The sequence below is a fragment of the Eptesicus fuscus genome, chromosome 17, assembly GCF_027574615.1.
Source record: "Eptesicus fuscus isolate TK198812 chromosome 17, DD_ASM_mEF_20220401, whole genome shotgun sequence".
Classification (NCBI taxonomy): Eukaryota; Metazoa; Chordata; class Mammalia; order Chiroptera; family Vespertilionidae; genus Eptesicus; species Eptesicus fuscus.
The window spans coordinates 32692447-32718356 of NC_072489.1; the positions used below are offsets into that span (position 1 = coordinate 32692447).

General features: G+C 37.5%; 1 protein-coding gene across 2 annotated transcripts in view; it reads right to left on the reverse strand.

The window, feature by feature from the left end:
• Positions 1-25910, reverse strand: part of PRKG1 (protein kinase cGMP-dependent 1) — a 1119499-nt gene that overhangs the window by 656253 nt on the left and 437336 nt on the right. For both annotated transcript variants that reach the window (XM_008152952.3, XM_008152951.3), the window contains exon 3: positions 15599-15712. In XM_008152952.3, coding sequence (XP_008151174.1) covers positions 15599-15712 — 114 coding nt within the window. The remainder of the gene's footprint in view (positions 1-15598; positions 15713-25910) is intronic.

Genomic DNA, 25910 nt, shown 5'->3' on the forward strand with positions numbered 1-25910 from the left:
TCGACCCGGTCTAATTAGCATATTACCCTTTTATTAGTATAGATAATATTGCATTAACTATGTATGGTACCAGGTGGGTACTGGAAATGTTGAGGGGAAACACTTTGTAATATGTTTCTCTAACCATTATACTGTATACCTGAAACTAATACAAAATAACATTGAATGTCAACTATAGTTGAAAAAAAATTTTTTAAAGAAATCTTCATGGTTTAGATGCAGGAATACCTGTCTCTGTGACAGTATTTCAGCTTCTAAGAAGGGTCCTTGAAGGCTGTCACAAATTGAGTTCTTCATTCCATGAGAACCTTCTCCAACCCTCAGGCAGTTCAACACAAGTTTCCCAAGAAAATGTGAAGTGGAAATGTGGATGAAGTAAATTAAGGCATAGTCTAGACGTATAAAGACCTGACAATTTAGGGAAGGAGACACTACCACAATTCAGAATGAGATACAAACAAGGAAGGGGTTAGAGAAAAGGAGAAGGATATTGAGTGAGGCCTATAAAAGCAAGCATGAATTTAATAGACAGTCGTTAGATAGAAAGATATTTTTAAGTGGCAGGTTTTCTGTCCCTTTTATCTACCTAGTGCTCTGTAAAAAGGCAAAGTGCAAATATTTACTGAGTGTCTACTGAATACTGCATATAGCTTTTTTAATTCCATAGTGTTTCACGTTAGAAATTTTAGATTCACATGAATTAAATAACTTGCTTAGGGTAGATACCCAAGAAATAGAGCTGTCAAACTTGGGTTTCAAGTCCATGCCTCTTGCCACTGCGTCCCAGTATGGGGAGGGGAGTCAAGTTTATTCTGGAAGAACCAGGGGTGGGGGAGGTTGAAAGGGAAGGTGGAAAATTGTTTCAATTCCTTGTGTCACTATATACACATAATGCCTGCATCTGAATTTTTCAAGATATTTCCAAGAATTCCTTAAAATAGCATTTTTAAAAAGTATTTTATTGATTTCAGAGAGGAAGGGAGAGAAGGAGGGAGGGAGGGAGGGAGGGAGGGAGGGAGAGAGAGAGAGAGAGAGAGAGAGAGAGAGAGGGAGAGAGAGAGAGAGAGGGAGGGAGAGAGAGATCTCAATGATGAGTGTAAATCACTGATCAGCTGCATCCTCATGCCCCACAGTAGGGATTGAGCTTGCAACCCAGGCATGTACCCTGATCCAGAAATGAACCGTGACCTCCTGGTTCAGAGGTTGAGCTACTGAGCTATGCTAGCCGGGATAAAATAGTATTTTTAAAGTATAGCCATAATAGAAAGGAAGCTAATATCTCCTCCAAGTTATATGAAAATATTATTGCAGATGAACTCAAAACATTTATTTTTTTCTTCCCCATGACATATAACCTTTTTTCTTTTTCTCTCTCTAAAAAAAAAAAAAAAAGGCCCTTAAATACTGGCAAAATTCTGTGATTCAAATGAGCATAATGTTATATTCACAATTTGCTGAGATATTTGAAAAGCATTTCAAGGTTTCTTTCAAAACACTAAGCAGAAAATGTTATTAGCATTAACAGAAAAAAAGTCTTTCTGTAGTTACTGAGTTCCAAAGTTACTATGATTTCTCTTAAGAGGAATAAAAACAGGCACTGATGGAATTATGTCATAATGAGTTAGCTAGGATTTAAAATGTCAAAAAACTCATCATTAATAAGGAATTTTATAATCAACTAGAGGCCCAGTGCATGAAAATTCATGCACTGGAGTGTGTGTGTGGGGGGGTCCCTCAGCCCAGCCTGCCTCTTCTCACAGTCTGGGATTCCTCAGGGGTGAGAGGCGACCTGGCGATCAGGGGAAGGCGACACCACCATCACACCTCTGCTGCTACTACTGCCGGCAGCACAAGCCTAGGCTGGCCCTGGTAACCTGCGCCTCGGGCCGGCCCTGGATGGCTGGGCAGCCACCATCCGAGGCTTGCCTATTCCTCAGGCCGGCCCTGGGGGGCTGGGGGGCTGAGGGGATTGGGGGACTCCAGAGTCAGGTGCACGTCAGGAGCGGGTCCGGCCTTGCCACGCATCTGCTGCCTCAGTGGGGTTGAGGGGACTGGATGCCACCATCTTTGAGGATGTGTCAGTCAATTAGCATATTCCCTCCTTATTGGCTGTGGGTGCCGCTATCTTTGCAACAGCGTGAGGGTCAATTAGCATATTCTCTCTTTATTAAATAGTATGTACACTTAAAATAATGTATTCTAGTGAACCAAAAAGTTTGAATAGTAAAACAGCATTAGGCTATACAAATATTCAAGTTTCCTTCATTCTTTTCTCTATACCATCCCTTTATCTCAAAAATTTTTTTCAACAAGATTAATTCCACAGTGTATGAGCTCTACTAAACGCCATAAACATTGGATTATTACATGTATGTTTCTTATCTTGACTGGTTTTCTTTATTTGTAAATATATTCACATGCTTTGACACTCGGTGGGTTTTTCCCAATCCCTCAGGTCCCTACGCAAGCACTGGAGAGAGAATGTTCAGAATATTTTCCTCACTTTTTATATCTCTTTTTGACATTTAGATACACCCAGGATTTGGCCTTCATGTGAAAAAACAAAAACTCAAAATTTTTTAAATTAAAAAATTTGCATTTTCTTTTTTTTTTTTTTTAAATATATTTTTATTGATTTCAGAGAGGAAGGGAGAGGGAGAGAAAGATAGAAACATCAATGATGAGAGAGAATCATTGATCAGCTGCCTCCTGCATGCCCCAGCCCACAACCCGGGCATGTGCCCTTGACCAGAATCGAACCTGGGACCCTTCAGTCCGCAGGCTAACGCTCTATCCACTGAGCCAAACCAGCTAGGGCTAAAATATGCATTTTCTTAAGAAACATATACATAAAAGCAATTTTATTAATAAAGTTTATGAAGTTTGCCCTTTCTTGATCCTTTCTGACTATCTATAAGACACTAAAATGCATGCCATAATAACCATTTACTTAGAAAATTGTAAGGCCTAAAATACTATTTATGATTCTTTTTATATTACCAATAACCTCTGTCAATACCTTCCTGTCAGTATTCTCTATGCTCTAAATGCTCTGTGTGGGGGAAAAAAAAAGTATTCTATGGGCTTCTAAATACCATCTGACCAAAGTTAAAGTTTACAGCGTCCCACCATGGCCAAATCCAAAAGACTCTTAGCCACTGGCCTTCAACATTTTCTCTTAGGTCCCAAGAAGGTGATCTTAGCTGTAACACCACCATTATCATTGTAATTGCTTGTCTGTCAATCTAGCCTTCAAACAATGGATTGGCTAGGGGGTGGACCCCATCAGAAGTGATTGAAATCTGGGAAGTTTCATTTGTTTGCTTAAAGAAGCTCCTGGTTAAAATCCCCCGAATTTCCTCTCTCTTCTCCTGTTCCCACTTGCTCTCTCTTGCTCTGTGACCTGCACTCATTCATGTGCTCACCTGTCCTCTCTTCATAGCCATATGTCCTTAAGAGGCCTCATGGCCTATTGCCATGCGGACCCCACACACAATGTACTGAAGCCGGGAACACATGCTAAGCTAGCCAGATGCTGGATTGAACTGTACTTTAATATGGAACAGAAATTCTGGACAGTGGCATAATTCTGGCCCTGGTGAAGATAAGATTGGACTTTTCTATAGCAGGACAGACGACAGAGATGGGATCTTGGGAGAGAACCTCCTCAATATGATATCATCAATGAACTTTTCCTTGAAACCCTATCCTCCCTTGAATTCCTTTTCCTCACCGTACCCCAAGAACTCCAATTCCACCGATAACAATTCTACTTCAAAAGGTGATTTTTGAAGAAGTACAAAAGCACTATGCAGAATATACTAAGGACAAATTTTTAATTATAAGCCCAAATTATAAGCTTAATATAAATAAGTTATATTTTTGAAGAGCCAAATGGATAGAAACTTCCTACTGATGAAAGAAGGCATAGGATCACTCTAAATGGTTATGAAATGATTTGCTTAAGAAGAACACCTTTTGAAAAGAAAAGAGTATATCAGAAGGCAGCTTATCTATACTGGGGCTATCGGTTTATAAACTTCATCCTAAAATTTGAAAATTATCCTGCATAGTTTACCACATGGACTAACACATTTCCCAAATATTAACAATTGAGCATCAGTTTATAGGATAAATGGAACTTAGCTTGCCCAAATGCCAAACATTTGTATGCCTCAGTAACTCATCTGGAAAAGAAATAAAGCACCCACTTCACTAATGCTCTGAGATGTTAATGCCATGGGTGTATATGAATCAAGCTTACCAACATTTAATTGTTAAAATGATTCTGCTGAGCAATTTAAGGCAATCAACAGAATTATCCCACAAATGTCAAGCTACCCAGTGACTCAACTAAATAAAACTACAGGTCCTAACACAGAATGCCAGAATGCCTTTGCAAATTTTGGGAAAACCTATAAATTCAAATGCTCTAAATCGGTGCCACAGCAACCACCAGGTAATCATTGCTGTTGGAGATATCTGTAGAAAGACACCAATACTCTCACCACTACTTGCTATTCCAATTTAATCAGTCCTATTAACAAAGGGCATGCACAATAGCTTCTAACTCATAGTATTCATGAAACATGAATACCAATTATTAGTAGTCTCAGGTATTAAGGTGCATGGACCAAGAAGAATAAACACATCAAGAATAGAAAAGAAACTATTTATTAAATAGCAAAAACTGAACAGAAAAATATTGGAAGACAAGGCACAGTTATGTCACCCTCCAAGTACAAAGCTCAAAGAGGAAATGAAAATAAAATCCATCCACCTTGACCCGAAATAATACCTTAAGAACAGCAGAAGCACATAAACAAATGAGTAATGTTCAGACTTGAGCATATGCATTAAAAAGAGAAGCAGTGTTAAAACATTCAGGGAGAGAAAGAAGGAAGTGCAAAATGTCCAAAGCATTCTTTCTGGGTAGTGGGGTATAAATAATTTAAAAATCTTTATGTGTATATATTTTCTAAACATTGTTTTTATGATCAAAAATATGAAAAAAATTAAAGAGGCATATTAAATTAATTCAAATGAGTATTATGAAAAAAAAGTAAATACAGAAAAATATTCCTGCTGCTTTTATAATTATCTGCTATTGTTTATGGCCTAAGCCATTCTGATTGAAAAACATTGAGCCCAAGTCAAGAGATTCAGAGAATGAGTAAATAAAAGATTACATCTTTCATTTAGCTCTTTCTCTTTCTGTCTCTCTTTTTAAATCTGAGACTCGGAAAATATATTTTGATCTAATTTTAAAAAGCCCAAAACATCTTGAGTTCATTTCCATTTTTATTAGTCCTAAAACTAATTACAGACAAAGGCACTTCATTCTTGATGTCTAAGGTCTCTTCCAACTCAAATTGAAGTTTCAGATGTTTAGCATTTCAGAAACTCTATTTTGATTATCTTGATAGTCTGAAAACTTCATTATTACATTTTGTGCTGCACATAGTTTGGGCCACTCCACAGCAGTAAGAACCTCATTTCCTATATTTTTAGTCCCTCATTCCAGATTATGATCAAGCCTACTGGATAACTTTTAGTGGCTGTATATCAGTGACAAACTCCATATAAATGGTTATAGTTCCACCTATAAGTATTAAATGACAGTGAAAGGCAATGAATATGAAAATTTCAACAACATGGGTTAACTACAACTTTGGGGAAACCAGGAATTGCTAACTTCAAACTATAGATAAAAGGTCAAGGCTTTGACCAGAGTATGAGGAACTTGAAATTTTGGGGGGAGAGAGGGAGCAGGATTTTATTCATTCTTATGAGAATTGTGGCCATGATCAACGTCTTTATCCAGAAAGAATGTGGTAAGCACAGAAGAGATTAATATTCTTTGCTAAGGCAATCAAAGAAGACAACAAATTGGACACCAGAAGTCTGGAATTTCCAGGCTGCACCTTAAGATAAAAACTATTAGTGTCATTGGTCTGAAATATTACTATAGAAAATAATTGACATTGTAAATCCAGGCCCAGTAGCTATCTATTCTTAATTTTCCCAATACCTTGATACACTAGGCACCTACTTGTAGTTGTGTACACAGCCCACAAACACACACAAACCTTTCTCAGGGAAGTCCTGAGAGTGCCACCCAAAAGGGATGTGATGACAATAGGACTTTAGCCAACACAATCCGAAGTCCTGCCTCCGAGCAGAAGAACTGCATCGGAAAGCACAGGCTTTTTGATCTACTCACTGTCCCCTGCAGTCTTACCTGTAGTTTGTTTTTGATGTTAGTATTTCTCGTACCAGTTCTTTCTAAGTACACATCTGTCTGAACCAACTTTGTCAGTAACGTGGTGAAAGGTTATTCAACAAGTTAAGGTTGAAACAAAGGTTGAGATGATGCAGCTCATTGTCTTACCGGGGGGCTGTCAAGGAGCAAGGTACAGTTTAGCAATCCAGATGTGTGACCTTAAGAAGTTCCAGAAGCCCTCTAAAGCACAGTTGCCTCACCTGTGCAATGGTGTTATTATTGCTACTCATCCCTGTGGTGCAGGACCATTGTGAAGATCAGTGATACTACACACAGCCAAGTGTAAGTACATAAAGGTAGTTTATAAAGAATTACCAGTACCTAGATACTAAAAGTAACCTTATATTCAACTACAGCAGTGGTTTTCAAACTGTATCACCTGACCTAAAATAACAAAATGCCATAGAACAGGCGTCCTCAAACTACGGCCCGCAGGCCCCATGCGGGTGTTTTTGCCGTTTTGTTTTTTTTACTTCAAAATAAGATATGTGCAGTGTGCATAGGAATGTGTTCATAGTTTTTTTTTAAACTATAGTCTGGCCCTGCAACGGTCTGAGGGACAGTGAACTGGCCCCCTGTTTAAAAAGTTTGAGGACCCCTGCCATAGAAGATCTTAATCCAAGGGTAGGAGTGAGAAGGAGTAAGTGTAAGGAAACCCAGGGCCACTGAATGGGGCTCCAGAAGACTGCTCCCCCATTCTATAACCAGAAGTCTGCCTTACATTTTTTTTTTTTTTGGAAATAAAACAAAAGAAATATAGTTTGAATAACACTGTTTGATTCTACTCAGAAAACTACAGACAACGATGCTTTCAAGTCAATAAAGTTGTTCTATTAGATGTGGGAAGAATTATGAGGGTATAAAGTATGAATTATTATTAGTAAGGCAGACTGTCCTACAGAGAAAACATGCACCCATAGTAAAGAACACTTAGCTATAGACGACACTGTTCAGCTACATGAGCTCATATCAATTCTTGACCCTTTACAGTGTAAAGTTTATACCCTGCCTTTCTGAGAAGTCATTACTGGCTTTCTATGATCTACTATCACATTCACAGTGAAAATGAAATTCTTCAAGATCCACGTGGAAATTAGCTGGCTCACTTCCTTACCTATATTCTTCAACACCCCTGGCCTCAGATATCTACAAGTCTCAATTACAAGGAACTCCCCAGGTTTTCTCGGTGACTACAATGCATGATGACTTTTATTCTTCTAATTATCAAATGCTAAGATACATGCAACCCATCTAGGACCTCCTGGGCACTCACTATGAATTAAATGGATGTCCACCTAGACTGACTATAAGGACACTTTTCACAATACTAGTAAATTGGATATAATCCACCAGTGAAAAACATTCCACTTATTTAGACATCATCAATCCAGCTGTTCTCTTACAAATGTCCATCTACATGTGTTTTCTTCTAATCCAAACTACTATGAGCATGAAAAAGAACAACAAAAGTCAAATGAAATTTCTTTGTTTTATTTTCCAGCCAATATTTTAGCCATCAAATTCAATAAATCTAGTTGTTATTCTTGTTAACAACATGGCCCTGCAAACCATGATTTTTTAAAAGTTTTTCCTTCCCCCTCAACCTGTCATCCTAATTTACTTCTCAATAATCTTCAAAAGAAGGTGCTAATAATCTACACAATGCCGGTACTCTTCCACTAAAGCTGCATTTCATTCCTTAAAAGATAAATGCAACCGCTTTGTTTTTGGTTCTTTCAACCAGCTCAGTAAATATGAAAATTACCTCTTGGCAAATTATTAAATGAATGAATGGCCACTCAGTATACCAAAAACTGACACTAGCTTTACCTTGTGTGGAAGTTTTCTGTATGTAGGTCTTTGTGGAAAAATTATTAATTCTACAGGATTAAAAAGACTGCTAAAAAAACCCCAGCCTTCCTTGCCTATTGTTCATATTTACTATTAAATTATCCCTGATCTTTAAAAAAATAATACTTTCCTACCAGTTAAAGCCTGACTATTCTCTAGATATAGGAACACTCAAGGCCTCAATGATTGAGTAATTGAAGGGGGAGGGGATAAAATAATTTATCAGATCTTAAGGAATTAAGTACTATTGCCTTCCCTTGACTGTGAGAGGTTTATGTTTTGTTTTCCCCACAAGAAGCATTACTAACATATGCCTGTCTTCCAGGCCCAGTCAATATTGGACTCAAATCTTCTTTGGTAGTTTAATATGTCATAAGTATCGTAAATGCTGTCTACAACAGTTCCCATCAAGACTAGAAAAAAAACACACAACAAAAACACCCATCAAAAAAATTTGTAACTTAATCCACTTAAACAATAAAAGAATGAGATTAAAGAATAGCTTCTGTATATCCATTTGTTTATGTTAATCTGTTACGTGGCGACATTGGTACCTAGTGAATTGACTCCTTTATTAAAGAAATGCATTTCTCAGGGGTTACATAATTGGATTGATGTTACTAATTTCACAGTATTTTTTAATAGACACTTGTGATAAAAAATGTGCTAAGAAGAATGTTGTCTAATTAACTCACTGAACAACTGGACCTGCTTCCCAAGATGCTACCCTAACCTACTTCATTGTTCAATATGATGACAGTTCCTGGGAAATTACTGGATTTTTCCTTCTGTAACCAGGGTCATGTTTCTAGTCCTCATCTGCCTATTTTGTGACTTCTCTCCTTTCAAGATTCTTGGAAGAAAGCATTCATTAGCCTGGGAGAAAGCAAAGCATGCATCTTTTTAATTTGCCTCCTTAAAGCAGAACAGAGATTTCTCATTAGCACAGTTACCTCCTCTGCTTTTGTGCTGTAGCACTGGGAGTGTGACAGTACATTGTTGCTCCTGCTCATTAAAACCCCAGGTAATAACTGCATAAACGACAATTTTGTATATTGCAGACAGTGTTGTTTCATTTTCACACGTGAAAATATCTTTATGATAAATATGATGCTTTATAGAACTCCATAATGATGTTATCTAAAAAGTGTCTAAATGCTTATTGATTCAGTTATCTTATGGACCTTGTACAGCTTAGATCCACTATAGAAGAGCTTCATCTATTACTTCCTTTTAATAACAATAAAATTGGCATTCATTTCTTTTGTTCCTTTACCAATAGAAAGCACTATATATTGACCTTATGGGTATAGCATTACATTTACAGCACCTAGAGGTATTGGAGTAAGAAATTTTAGTCAAATCTTCCTCCCTACCTCTCCCACCCCCATTTACCTTCTTAGGTTTTGGAAGGTTGGCAGACTTTTCTGAGTCAGGTTGAATAATGTGATGTTTGAAACAGAGCTACAGCGGAATGCACAAGTCATCTCTTTTGCACTAACTCAAATTTATTTTAAAAAGAAAGATAAACAGAAAAATCCAAGCCTTTTAACTTTGTTCCCAAAATGTCTATGACACAGTGAAATAGTTTAATTAGTCAATGTCCCCCTATACAAATATTCTAGGAAAGTCTAAATATGGAAACTTGAGAGTGTTCAAACTAAGGCAGAAAAATATTTTTACCAAGTGTTATTAAAGTCATTAATTAGTCAGATTTCTTGCAGAATGTTTAGGATCTTTCATGTTAGTACTAAAGTATTTTAATGCTGGGGAGTTTTTAAATATATGTGCTATAAATAATCCAAGGAGAAATAACTGCTCAAGTCGATTCACACCCACCTACTGTAGCCATGCTTTGCAAATAACTCTCTATGGTGAGCATCTTTTTAAAAAAAAATATATTTTTTATTGATTTTTTACAGAGAGGAGGGGAGAAGGATAGAAAGTTAGAAACATCGATGAGAGAGAAATATCAATCAGCTGCCTCCTGCACACCCCTCACTGGGGATATGCCCGCAATCAAGGTATATGCCCTTGACCGGAATCGAACCTGGGACCCTTCAGTCCGAAGGCCAACGCTCTATTCACTGAGCCAAACTAGTTAGGGCTATGGTAATCATCTTAAATTGGTATCCAATGTTATCCAAAGAGAGAGACCTTTTATTCTTGGGGTTTTATTGAAATCTATTGGAATGAGACTGTTAGAATAATATGCTGTCTAAGGTTTGGGGCATTGTGAGCTGGAAACTCAAAAGTAAGAGGATCAGGCTTCAATTTAGTATCTTCAGGCAAAAATGACCAATTTATGTACAACTGAAGTTGGAGCAAAGAACCATAAGATTCAAACTTCAAAAAAATCTCCGAGTGGCTGGCCGATATGGCTCAGTGGTTGAGTGTGAACCTATGAACCAGAGGTCATGGTTCGATTCCCAGTCAAGGGCACATGCCAGAGTTGTGGGTTCAATCCCCAGTGTGGGGCGTGCAGGAGAGAGCCAATCAATTATTCTCTCTCATCATTGATGTTCCTATCTCTCTCCCTGTCCCTTCCTCTCTGAAATCAATAAAAATATATTTAAAAAAAAATCCCTGAGTAGTTGTGAGAACTGGTTGAGGGAAATCCAGGTAAAACAAAGAGAACATAGATATCCTTGCAAACTCACACATAGGCTATGTATCTCTGAATCCCTCTTTCATTGTAAACTAAAAGCCTTTTCCTTTTTATTTTTAGATTTCCAGTAACTTCGACTTTTCTACTATTGTGATTTTAAAGAACCTGGGGCCTAGAAGCAAGGCAAGAAGTCCAGAGTGTAAATGGATCTGACTTTAGCTGTGAGGGCAGTGAAAGTGAAATCACAACCAGGAGTGATACAGTCAGGAAAGGTGGTAATGACATGCTTCTAGGCATGGGAATTGTGTGGAAAGGTGTTTTCAAGGGTCACATTAGAAATTCCTATCCGTGTGGGGTTTGAAAATGGATGGTAGAACTCTTCTTTGTTTGTGGAATCCCCAAATATGTAAACAGAATGTGAAATTCAAACAGCATTGGAGACAGTAACTGTTTGGTGTGGTGGAAATCTAATAAAACAAGTGACTCTTTTCCTCCCCGTGGCATCTGGCATGCTTGTGATTGGATAGACACAAGTGGCCATTTTCATATCACAGTTAATAAAGAAAACTTGAGCCTATTTAAGCTGTGAATAACCTCAGGATATTTATTAGATTTTTGTTTCCAATATCATGTTGATTTTATATACTTTTGCATCCAAATTCCTCAGGGGAAAATCGATGATGTTGTTTTATAGGACGGTAGATTGTGAGTACAGATCTGCACCATACCATATATATTTTCTTTCCATATTTCTAGAAATACTATTCAGCCACAAAAAAAGAAAAGAAATTCTACCATTTTTTACAACATGGATCGACCTTGAGTACCCTGATGGTCAGAAAGAAAAAGACAGACACTATATGATCTCACTTATATGTGAAATTAAAAAAAAAAGAAAGAAAAAGAAAAGAAATGTGCTCAAGGTCATAGGTAGAATAGATTGGTATTTACCAGAGGTGAGGTGGGGGTGAAATTGCTGAAGGGGATCAAAAGGTACAAATTTCTAGTTATTAAATAAATAAGTCCTGGGAATATAATAATGTACAGCATGACAAGTATCTATCTAATAATAGGATAATGTGCAAATTGGTCGGAAAGCTGTCATGTAACGACGATCAGCAGGCTGTGTCCCCACCTTCTGCATCGACCCGGAGACATGAGGCTCGTGTCCCTGACCCCGGCAACGAGTCCAGGACATGAAGCTTGAGACCCTGACCCCAGCAACAGGCCCCAGGACGTGAGGCTTGTGTCCCAGCCCCCCTGCGCCAGCCTGGGGGTCTGCAGGTGCACAGAGAGACCCCTCTGCTGCAGGCCCAGCCGGGGGTCCACAGGAGTGTGGAGGTCCACAGGCCTCTGCCACGGCCTGGCCCCGGGGTCTGCAGGCCTCCCCCGACTCCAGCCTACCTCTTTGGGGCAGTCCATCAAGGAGCCCTGGATGGGTGGGAGGGGCCACCTCTTTGGGGCGATGGATCGCAGGGCTCCTGCACTGTGACAGGGCACAGGCCAGGCTGGGGGACACCCCCTGCCCCAAGTGCATGATTTTTGTGCACCGGGCCACTAGTAGTTAATGATGCTGTATTGCACATTTGAAAGTTGCTAAGAGAATAGATCTTAAAAGTTCTTATCACAAGAAAAAAATTGTAATTAAGGATGGTGACAGATGTTAACTAGACACTGTGGTGACCATTTTGCAACATATACATATAACAAATCATTATGTTGTACAATGAGACTAATATAACGTTAAATGTTAATTATATCTCAATAAGAAAATAAAACTATTTTTTATATCCTAAGTCAGTGGTTGGCAAATTCCTTAGTCAACAGAGTCAAATATCAACAGTACAACGATTGAAATTTCTTTTGAGAGCCAAATTTTTTAAACTTAAACTATATAGGTAGGTACATTGTTATTAACTTAATTAGGGTACTCCTAAGCTGGCCTTTGCTGAAAACTCAAGGGGCCAAAGAGCCGCATGTGGCTCGCGAGCCGCAGTGTGCCGACCACTGTCCTAAGTTAAAGAAAACCCACAGGTGTTAGGATCACATTTGTTAGTAGAAGAAGTCACTGGAATTTATTCATGGTCTGACACAGTTTAAAAGAAGTGCCATCTTGAACAAGAAATGACTCATTTATACTAAAGAGCTCTTTGATGCCACCTAGGATTTAGTTACGACTGTGAGATTAAAAATGCATTAAAATTTCAGGCTAACCTAGGGAGAAAGAAAATAGAAAGGAATCACCAACAGTTTCAATCATAAAAGAAAGCAGATGATGTTGGGAAAAGGAAATCACAAGCCCAAGTAAATGAGAAAAGAAGAGGCACATGAATGATAAGCTATTGAGTAGGAATGGCCGTCTCCTTAGACTATTGCACTCAAGTGGATGACTTCATTTCAAAATTTACTCAAAATGGTCATCACTTACAAAATGATAGTTAAGAAGAAATGGATAAATTTTTGAATCCTGAGAAATGATTGGATCTAAAAAGCCATTTAAGGACATTTAAAATATCACATGTAAAGCATCTGATAGCATTGACTAGTAATTTGGTACAAGTAGTATTCACAATGGAATCTAATCAGATTTATAAAGTGATTAGCTTGAGGTATAATTTATAATTTAAATTATAAATGGTTTTTAAGGACCACAGTCACAAGTACAATGTCCCTGGATAGTATAGGAGATAGGATAAAAAGGTCCTGAACAACAAAAAATCATTATTCACACATTATAGTTCTTATACAACATTCAAAAGGAACCACTGTTCATAGATATTATTCATTGCTCATGCACAAAACCTTTTCACCTATAAATTATATTTGCATAAATATATTTGCACACCATCAACTCTAGGCTGTTTCTCAAATATAACCAAATACACACACACACACACTTGAGACTTCTTGAGTTTTTGTTAAAGAACATACTCCACTAATTTCCATTAATAGTGGACATTTTGGCCCCCAAAAGTTAGGATTATAATTTGCATTCAACACCTAGTTTCTTCTTGTCAAATCAGATGCACTTAAATTTACCAAAGAGAAGTGCAACAGAATCTAGTACAGATTAATACTATTTTATAAGATGCGAATAAGACAGTTGATTTTTATGAAGCCAAGTATCCATTATTAACCCTTTGCACTCGCTTGCTTTTTTCATCGAGCTGCTACCGATGCTAACCATGTCGAGTCACACTCAACATCTGAGTGCAAAAGGTTAAAAATATTTTGTTGTAAAATTTCTTTAAATACATTATTTAGTCTATTTTAAAAATGTATTTAATAAAAATTCAATATTTCAAAGGTTAAGCACTATGTCGACCTTTGGGAATTTTGTAGTTTAATTGGATTAAATGAGCAGTATACAGAACTGAAACTTTTAAAATTGTAAATACTTTTACACTTTAAAAAAATTATTCACAATTCTGAGAAAGCCTGTTCAATCAAAGTGTTCTATTCTGGCTCTTTTTTTTTTTTTTTTGCCTTAAAAGGAATCTATTTCTCATAAAAAGAAAGCATGATAGTTAAGTTTGTTCATTTAATGGTGTCATGACTATGCCTTTTCCTAGTTAAGGCACTTTGTGAGTTCAAGTTCTAGCAGAATCTGTTATGTTCATTGGGCTTCATTATTCTTTGGGTCGTGTAATTAAATCATCACATGAAATAAAAACATGTTGGTGTCTATCAATCAAAAGAGTTCTATGCTTTTAGAGATCAAGAATCAAGTGCCAACAAGGGCTCATCTTATAAGGGCCCCAAATGTAATTGATAATTTCAATGAATAAAAAGATGATTCACTAACAAGATAAATAAGACAATTTCTAGAACTGGCCATGTATTCTTAAGTTCTTTACAACCCGAGTTTCAATGTCATATTGTCAATCATTGCCATACTTCTGAGAGAAAAAAAACCAAACAACAAAATAATCCATGGCATCCAGATAAAACTAATTGATTGCTATTAGCAATGTCATTTTTTCAACAGATTTTTTTAATGACACAAACTAATCACAGTAATTTGTGATTGCTATCATCCACAGGATAATGTATCAGACAAACCTTTTTGAACACGAATTACTAGCACACATACATGTTCACCTAAAGGTAAAATGGACCTTCCATGGTTGGCATTTGCATTCAGCTGTTTGTTACACACTCATTACATCCTGCAGTCAGGAAGAAGGAGTGTTTAAAACATTTTTCCCCCTTCTAACTATTGCAGCTGCTTCTACCAAGCAATAAAAGTTGCTAGAGAAATCATATACACACATATATGTAAAATTAGGGAAACAAGCTGCTTTATTGCCCTGATTTAAAATAAGCTCAGTCAGTAGAAAAGAAAAATGCTATAATATGCAGCTTGATGAGCAGCTGAAGACAAGAATATACACAGAAGCAGTTTTAGAATTCAGGATATATCTCACTTGACGTTTGAATGAGATCAACATTTCTTCTCTCAATTTTTCTAAACCATGGAGTGAGCATTTATGTGGGGAATGTAACCCAAAATAGCAGATACGTAAAAAATAATTTAAATATGATTCTGAGGATTTTCAAGGCAGAAAAAAAAAGGTCTTGCTCCTGTTTAATTTTAATTTATAAACTGATAATCATACAAATTTTAGGTTAAAGGGATACGTTTCATAAGGCAGCAATAAAATTTGAGTTACACAAAACTGATTAACAGTCATCCTTTAGTAGGAAAACGAATAGATGGGCTATGTATTTCAAAGCAAAACTTGAAATATAGATTAATAAAATTGCAAAGATTAGACCAAGAAGTGTGTCAATAGACATCTCACTGGTCTAGGGAAAAAGACATTGAAAGTATCTGAAAAAACTGAAAGTCTTACTCTTGACGGTCGCTGTCCGGGTGCAGTTGTAAAGAATGGCCAACTCCCCAAACACCTTTCCTGGACCCATGGTGCACAGCTTCACACCTTCTTTTGTAACTTCCACCTTACCATCTAAAAGAGAGAAAGGAAACACATTATTTTAATTCTCCTTCATGCTTTATTTTACCTGTTGCATTTCCAATAGGCAATGAGGAGGGCTAGGCTTGTTTTTCAAAATGCTTACCATTTGCAACAGCATGGATGGATGAGTAATATGCTAAGCGAAACAAGTCAGTCAGAGAAAGACAGTATCACATGATCTCCCTTATATGTGGAATCTAATCAACATAATAAACTGATGAACAAAAACAGACCCAGAGACATAGAAGCATGGAACACTGTGAAACCTCAGAGGGAAGGCAGGGGAGGGTGGGTGGGAAGAGATCAACCAATGAACTTGTATGCGTATATGCATAACCATGGACACAGGCAATGGGATGGTGAGGGCCTGTGGGGGAGGGGAGGATGAGAGCAGGCTGGAAGAGGTTAATGGGGGGCAAAAGGGGACTTAGGTAATACTTTAAACAAAAAAGATAAAATAGCCGAAACCAGTTTGGCTCAGTGGATAGAGCGTCAGCCTGCTGACTGAAAGGTCCCAGGTTCAATTCTGATCAAGGGCATGTACCTTGGTTGCAGGCACATCCCCAGTAGGGGGTGTGCAGGAGGCAGCTGATCGATGTTTCTCTCTCATCGATGTTTCTAACTATCTCTCTCCCTTCCTCTCTGTAAAAAATCAATAAAATATATTAAAAAATATAAAATTAAAATGCAAAGCAGTTACCAATGAAAACAAAGTCATCATCAAGATGTAATGCAAAATATGAAATAAAATATACAAATTAAGAAATCCATATCCTCTCTTAAATTAATCACTGATAAGATTTGACGCAAGACTGAAAGAAAACCTCAGAAAGAGATGGAGACAAAAATGTAAACATGTAATACTAGAAAACTATGCTAATTCCAATTTTAATGTCATTTTGACTTTGAAAGAAAAATTGAGTAAGTGACAATATTTTCTACAGCACACCTCATACTTGAGAATTCTTATTTGAATAAGGCAGCTATTATGGAAAGGGAGATTACTTTGACTCTCGGGCGTTATTTAATTGTAGCTCATGGTACCTTTTATTTTTAAACATCTTATCTGACTTGAGCAAGTCCGTGTTATCAGCTCCCCCGCCTTGCAACACTGACTATAAGGAAGTACCAACCACAAGAGTTGAGGGAAAGAGACATTAGGGGTTGTTTAGGTTCCACAAAGGACCTGGGAAACGAAATGTTTAAGAAGGAAAAAGCTAAAGGAACATTTTTCACTGGATACACATTGTTGCCTGCAAGTAAGGAAAATGCTATTCATGAGGGAAATTAAAAAATACATTTTAAAAAAAAGAGCTTTGTACACAAGAAATTCTATCACCTAACAAAACGAGGGGAGAAACAAAAAGGTAACACAACCGATTCTAACTTGGATCCTCCCTTTCTATTTCTCCAAGTTACTTACCCACAGTCTACAGAAGAAGAGCCCAAGGCTTGTCATGAGCTAATGACTGAAACCATTAATGCTACCAAGTTTTTGCCAACTTCAGGCCTTCATGCATCAACTTCACAATTGTTCCCTTAGCTGTGTGCTTCCTGTAACACTGAACTTTTCAGAGTTTTGGCTTTAAATTCATGCCCTCCTTTTAAAAGTCAATCTAGTTTTATCTAAGCAATCCTATATAATAAAAGCCTAATATGCAAACTGTCCCCTCGACTGGGAGTTCGACCGCTTGCTATGACATGTACTGGCCACCAGGGGGCAGCGCAGAACATTGCAGGAGTCAGCAACGTGGCCCTGGCAGCGGGCAGCAGTGAGCCCCGACCAGAGGGGGACTGCAGTGGGATGGTGCAGTAGGTGAGCAGGCAGCACCAGGCCAAGGCGGGTGCGATCGGGGAGCCAAATTGCCCCGCCAATTGCCCCACAGATGGTGAGGGGGGGCGGAGCCTCCACTTGGCTCCCAGGCAATGAGGAAGCTGGGGGGAGGGGTCCCGGCCCCAACAGATTGGAATGGTGGAGCAGGTGAGGGGGCAGCACCAGGCCACCCCGCTGGCCACCCTGAGGGACCCCAACCATGCACAAATTTATGCACCGTGCCTCTAGTAATATCTATGAAATCACAGGGTTGATATGCTAATTTATTTTTCAAACACCTATTGAGATAAAACCTTAAATATTAAAAAAAAAAACCACTTTATATAGCCTGGCTGACATGACTCAGTGGTTGAGTGTCAGCCCATGAATCAGGAGGTCACTTCTGGTTCCAACTCATTTTTCTGACATATATTTTCCTTATTTTTTCATGTCTAACTCATTTTAAACAAAAGATGGATAAAATTATTATTATATATAATTTGTTTTTCTATATTCAAGAAGGTTGTATTGGATATTAATTAGAAAAGCAAAAAAAACACAACAAAAAAAACACACACAAACATGTTTTCCAAGTTAGGTTAAACACTGAAGACTCAATATATTCACAATAGCCACGCAAGTAGGGGATCTGATCTCATATGAAAGATGAGAATGATCCAAAAAGCACAGTATTTTTTTTAATGAACAGAAAAATCTAAATGGTAAACAGTAACACAGTGTTTCTAAATATTGCCCTGAGTGGTGCTTTGATCACTTATCCTTCCTTATCACCTATCAAGGGGATGGGGAGGGAGTAATTTAGGGAGGCAAGAGTGATTGGGTATTAAAAAGAAAGTTAAGTACATACAGGCATTGAGAGTTCTTCGAGAGACATTTAGAAATATTCTAATACCCAAGAAGCCAGTAGAGTGAGTTATTGATGTGAAATGTGAATTTGGTTAAGTTCATTCACTATGCTACACACTAGCCTTGAAGCAAAATTAGAAGTGATTATACATTTACAAATGATTTCCAAATATGGCCTGTGTGATTCACTTAAGAAAACCAAGAACAAGACAGTTAAAACTTCACTCATACACCCAGTGGCCCCTATCCCCAACTGATAGACTTGATTCAAAGTATTAGGGTAAGGTGATCAGACGTCCCGCTTTTGGCGGGACAGTCCCGATTTTTAACAATTTGTCCCGCGTCCCGTGGCATTTTAAAAAAGTCCCAATTTTTGGGAAGAATGCACGACAAGCTAGGGAACGGCGGGAGAACGGGAAGGGAATAGACGGTTTTCGGCGGCCATGTGGCTATTTAGCCAGGATATGAGTTTTATATTATTTTTGTTAATTTTGTAATGTTAAACTTTAATAATAACAAATAATTGTTGAGAACTGATTATCGAGAACTGCTTATCAAAGTTCGCATTGTTGATCAGTTGTTAGAATTCAACCACCATTGTTTGGACTTAATGAACAATGGCATTTTTTGGGATGGGCAACGACGAAAACATTTTGTAACTGTCTCTCAGATGATACACATCGTACTGCGTGCTAGTAAGCTAGTTAAACAAGTGATGTCACTACAAATCAGCTATTCAGATAATTTAGGTAAGTAATTTATTTATTTATTTCATAAATACATAAATTTTCTTGAATTTAGCAGACAGTACTCGTATTATTTATATTTTATAGTGGCAGCAAAAAGTCTAACGCCGGCCTTGAAAGTGACACTTACAACTTACATTACGGCAAATTCAGAGGAAAAATAATACAAGTTAGTATTGTTATTATTTAGAAAGAAATAAAGGATTAAAATAATTTTTAAAATATAGTTACTTTATAACAATCAAATTAATTTAATTTATAAACTAACAATAAAATATGTTCATGTAATTATGTACCTACTTACTGTGTTTTTAAGCAATATATATATAATAATTTATAATTTTAAATTATTTTTTTAGATTTTTAACATAATGAGTAAGAAAAGAGGATGCAAATTCAACGATGATCTAAGAAGTGAATTTCCTTTTATTAAAAAAAACAAAAGCGATTACAATATAGACCAAATTTTTAATCAAGAACCCCCCCCCCCCACCAGGCCGAAACCGGTTTGGCTCAGTGGATAGAGCGTTGGCCTGTGGACTGAAGGGTCCCAGGTTCAATTCAGGTCAAGGGCATGTACCTTGGTTGCGGGCACATCCCCAGTAGGGGGTGTGCAAGAGGTAGCTGATGGATGTTTCTCTCTCATCGATGTTTCTAACTCTCTATCCCTCTCTCTTCCTCTCTGTAAAAAAATCAATAAAATATATTTTAAAAAAAAGAACTCCTCCCCCCCCCCCGCCCCGTCAATGGTGTCCCGCTTTACCAATGTTAAAATATGGTCACCTTATATCAGGGACATCTTAAAGCCACTCCCCTCTCTTAGACTCTTTCTTTTTTCACTCTGTGGCTACCTTTGAGATGTGTTTTGAATGGAATCCATTTTCATAGAAAATAGGTAGGACTGTGTGTGGTTATTTTAGTGGTGAAGGGGGAAAGGTAGGTAGAACAAATAAGAGAAGTGAAATAGGCTGAGTATGTACCATGCTTTTCCCAGGGGCTTACACCAGTGTAGAGGCAGACCATGCTTGGAGGTTTCTATATAATTATAATTTGCTATTAACTTTAGGAGCCCATTTTGATGAATTCACTTCAGGTCAGCACTGATTAGTTTCTATTTCTTTAAAGAACTAGAAGACATTGATCAGCATTTATTCATGACTTTTGATTTTTCAATTTTATTTTCAAGTATGTTAGATTTCAAATCATTTTTTTTTTTTTTATGGAGTAGCTGAAATATTTTCACTACAGTCTAGTAAGCTTTGGACATTTCTCATTATTTTCCCTGACTAAACCGTGACTGGAGCCTGAGCTGGTTTGGCTCAGCAGACTCAAGGATCCTGGTTTCAGTTCCAGTCAAGGGCACATGCTCAGATTGCTGGCTCCATCCCCAGTAGGGGGCATGCAGGAGGCAGCCAATCAATGCTTCTCTCTCATCATTGATGTTTCTATCTCTCTCGCCCTCTCCTTTCCTTTCTGAAATCAATAAAAATATATTTAAAAAATAAAACAAAACAAAGACTAGAAGTTACCAGAACTATTTTTTTGAGAATTAATGATATTCTGAAATGAGGTTAATCTATATTTTCTACTTCTGCTCTTTTTTATTCACTTTTGCTTTTTTAAAAAAGTGTGGTACTATATTGGTGTTATTTTTACTATACACTATCTCTGCCAGGAAAGAAAGTAAAGAAACATTCAAATCATTTTTATTTAGATTTTTCTAAGTTGTCAAGTTGTTTGCATAGGGATATTGAAACAGTTGGCTAAAATTAGGTTTACTTATAGTTTCATTTAGTTCTTTTCTCACTCCTGCCATTAGCTTCACTAAATGAAAGCTCTACCATAGTAACTTGAATGCCTTTTTTATTCTATTTCACTTACCATATGCCCATTTATGATCTGGAATGGGCTGAGTCATAAGTCTTAAACCTTGCCACTTTGAGCAACAATCAACCTACCTCCTGCTTTTTGGCACCACGATTCACATACCACATTTTACCTATCTTTTACAAGCATCAGTAGGCCCTATAGATAAAAAAAAAAGGGAGAAATTGAGTTTACAAGGAGACCCAGAATCTCCTGGCTTTGTTTATTTTTATGGGTTTTTCACTAACCTGAGGTTTTGTGTCACAAGAACTTTCATACTAAGGCAAATCAGCTTAGAGATTTATTACTGGCAGGCAGAAATAGAATGACTGGCAATAACCAATTATAAACACTGTGCTCAGTTCCAACAACCTTGGTTGGAACACTTAGAACAACTTGATTGACCATTAAAAGGAGACGGATGTTATATCAAAGGTCCCATCTAAACAAGACCTCCCATCTCTTTTCTCATCTGATCTGTTTGACTATACTTTCATGATTTTGTAGGTCTGAGACCACAGCCTTTATATTATGAATTCCCTCATACAGGTTTCTGTAGTTGCTAGATTCAACCAAATTCAACACTATGAGAGAGAGAGAGAGAGAGAGAGAGAGAGAGAGAGAGAGAGAGAGAGAGAGAGATTGATTAACATGTACATCAAGATACTTGAACTTTCCTTTTTTTTTTGTTTCCAACTCTAAGGTCAAAGGGCATACACACATATCCACAAAGGAAATCTATATAAGGAAACAGACTAAAATTTAAGCATTTTGGATAGAGAGAATCGTCAGGAGCATCAGAATGAAAGTCTGGAATGAGCAACTTACATGGCAGCACTTCTGTCCTTGGAGATATTTAAAGAGCAGAGAATATACTAAACCCGTGGTCGGCAAACTGCGTCTCGAGAACCACATGCGGCTCTTTGGCCCCTTGAGTGTGGCTCTTCCACAAAATACCACGGCCTGGGCAAGTCTATTTTGAAGAAGTGGCGTTAGAAGAAGTTTAAGTTTAAAAAATTTGGCTCTCAAAAGAAATTTCAATTGTTGTACTGTTGATATTTGGCTCTGTTGACTAATGAGTTTGCCGACCACTGGACTAAACCTATTGTAAACCGGTCAACCATTTATCCAGCATGAACAGGAATCTGGAAGGATTTTACAAGCATCATGATTGTATACTATTTATACCTGTTATATTTTGAAGTCCTAGCACTTTAAAGTACACAGAAAGCACTAGATAAATGTCTGTGGACTAATTTCAATTTCTAGTGATGAGGAAAGCTAAAGACCGGGCAGAGAAGTATATGCGCACAGAGGTAAGGAAAGAAAGTAGACTAATCATTCCCTGAATAAATGAGAGTTGAATAGGTAATTGTCTTGATGAAGTCAAGTTTAATAAGCTTAATTCCAGCATTGTGGAATGTATTCTTGCTCTATTATTTCTAGAATACATAAGCACCTTCAGTTAGCCTATACAATAACTTTTCTGTATTTCCTTAGAGACAGGCAAATGACAGGAGTACCAATGTCACTGTCAGACTTGTAGGGGCTCAATCTATGAGTTTTGTTTTGGCTATGTTTTAATATTAAGCATGGGAGAGTTTATAATGTAATGAAATGGTTCTCAACTGGGGGCAATATTAACCCCATGGAATATATGGCCATGTCTCAAGGCACTTTTTGTTGTCATAACTAGGAAGGGTCTCCTGGTATCTCAAGGACAGAGGCCAGGAATACTGCTGAACATCCTACAGTGCACAGGACAACCCCCACAGCAAAGCATTGTTCACCTCAAAATGTGAGTAGTGCCAACATTGAGAAACCCTGATGTAAAGTAAATCTATGCACATACAAAATACATTTAAAGGGACAACTTTTGCCTCTGTGTTATTTTAACCTCCACCAGATGTAAATTGCAATAAAAAAAAAATGTTAGCACCAGGTTGTCATACTTAAGTAAACCATGTTCTCATTGGATTGAATAAAGCCACAAGCTACTTTACTGAATAATCTTCCCCAGCAGATGTCACCTGCAATAGAAGTGATTACAGAAACTTTTGAAGCAAGACTTATAAAAATATTTCACTGATGTTAGAATGGCAACTTTTTTCCCAGGCATACTCGAGAATATCAAGTCCTGGCTCTAGCACTGACTGGCTGCAGGACCTTTCATAAGAAGTTTAGCTCTCTATGCCTCAATTACCACACTACAGATTTGAGATAATAGTATTTTTTTATTGTTTAAAGTATTACATATGTCTCTTTTTCCCCTCATCAACCACTCCCCAGCCACTCCCACCCGCCAGGACAAGCCCCCACTGCTCCAGTGTCCATTGGTTATGGTAATATGCATGCACACAAGTCCTTTGGTTGATCTCTTACCACCTTCCTCCTTGCCCCCGCCAGCCCTCCCCTGCCTTCCCTCTGAGGTTTAACAGTCTGATAGATGCTTCTCTGTCTCTGAATCTGTTTTGTTCATCAGTTTATGTTGCCCATTATATTCCACAAATGAGTGATATCATGTGATATTTACCTTTCTCCGTCTGGCATATTTCGCTTAGCATAATGCTCTCCAGATCCATCCATGCTGTTGCAAATGGTAAGAGTTCCTTCTTTTTCACAGCAGCATAGTATTCCACTGTGTAGATGTAGCACAGTTTTCTAATCCACTCATCTCTGCTGATGGGCACTTAGGCTGTTTCCAAATCTTAGCTATGGTGAATTGTGCTGCTATGAACATAGGGGTGCATAAATCCTTTCTGATTGGTGTTTCTGATTTCTTGGGATATATTCCTACAAGTGGGATGACTGGGTCAAATGGAGTTCCATTTTTAACTTTTTGAGGAAACTCCATACTGTTTTCCACAGTGGCTGCACCAGTCTGCATTCCCACCAGCAGTGCAAGAGGGTTCCTTTTTCTGCACATCCTCGCCAGCACTTGCCGTTTGTTGATTTGTTGATGATTGCCATTCTGACAGGTGTGAGATTATACCTCATTGTCATTTTTATTTACACCTCTCAGATGATTAGTGACTCTGAGTATGTTTTCATGTGTCTCTTGGCCTTCTGTATGTTCTCTTTCAAAAAGTGTCCATTTAGGTCCTTGGCCCATTTTTTGATTGGATTGTTTGTCTCCCTTTTGTTAAGTTGTATGAGTTCCCTGTAGATTTTGGAGATTAAACCCTTATCAGAGATAACATTGGCAAATATGTTCTCCCATGCCGTGGGCTCTCTTGTTGTTTTGCTGATGGTTTCTTTTGCTGTGCAGAAGCTTTTTATTTTGATGTAGTCCCATTTGTTTATTTTCTCCTTAGTTTCCATTGCCCTAGGAGCTGTATCAATTAAGATATTGCTATGACATATCTCTGATATTTTGCTGCCTATGTATTCTTCTAAGATTTGAAAGAGAAACTAATAAAACAATCCCATTTACCATTGCAACAAAAAAATTAAGATACCTAGGAATAAACTTAACTATGGAGGTAAAAGACCTATACTCACAAAACTACAGGACATTGAAAAAAGAGATAGAGGAAGACATAAACAAATGGAAGAATATATTGTGTTTATGGATTGGTAGAATCAACATCATTAAAACATCCATACTACCCAAAGTAATTTATAGATTCAATGCAATCCCCATTAAAATACCAATGGCATATTTCACAGACCTAGAACAAATGCTCCAAAAATTCATATAGAATAAAAAAAGACCCTTTAATAGCCACAGCAATCATGAGAAAGAAGAACAAAGTTGGAGGGATCACAATACCAGATATCAAGCTATATTACAAAGGCACTGTTCTCAGAATTGCATGCTACGGGCACAAAAACAGACATATAAACCAATGTAATGGAACAGAGAACCCAGAAATCCACCCAAACCATTATGCTCAATTAATTATTTGACAAAGCAGTCAAGAGCATACAATGGAGTCAAGACAGTCTCTTCAATAAATGGTGTTGGGAAAATTGGTCAGATACATGCAAAAAAAAAAAAAAAAGAAACTAGACCACCAAATTACACCATTCACACACAAAAAAGGAACACAAAAAACTCAATGGATAAAGGACTTAAACATAAGAGATAACAGTATTTTATTTCGTAGTCTTATGATAATTTAATTAGATAATGCATGTGGCAAGACAAATAATATGTAGATTAAAAGAAGCTCTTAAGGAAAGTTCCTTTTTTATTCTTTTAGAATAAAATCTTTGATACAGTTTTAGGAAGGGCGAGGGAGGTCTCAAGTTCTTGGTCCAGAAAATATAGGAGTGGGAAAGAGCAGAGTAATAAATGAGCAGAGGAAGTGAAGGGAGAAAGGAGATGAGCAAGAAGCTAGAGATTACAGAGGAAGGGGCCAGTAGGAAAGCTTTACGTTACAGAGGCTTCAGGACTTTTAGTAAAAGGGTTGTTTAAGGTACAATATTCAGTTATATGTTGTCAGAATTAATGTCCTATCTTTCTCTCTAAATTAGCATGTTTCCTACTAATTTCTCCTGTGAAAGGTTTGGGGGAAGATGAAAGCGTGAGTATGATTCATTGCTTGGCTATATCAAAGAACAGGGAGGCAAGGAAGTGAAGAATTAGTGATAATGGCGAGCAGAAAAGCAGGAGATAATGAAGTAATTATGTAATTACAAGAAACTAAGGACTCAAGAATTGGCAGATGTTTTGAGGGAGGACATCAGTCTTTTCACAGGATATCAAGTGGGAACTTAAGCTAATTTTAGCTAAATCTAGAAAGAATGGAACAAGAGATGTTGGCTTAATCAGAAGGTTAGAACAAGAGATGTTGCCTCTTTGTCCAAGTCCATTTGACACCTTTGATTGGATTCACAGTGGCTCGTAAGAGGCAGAAGAAAAAACACTGAAATCAGTTCTAAGCTGATATTT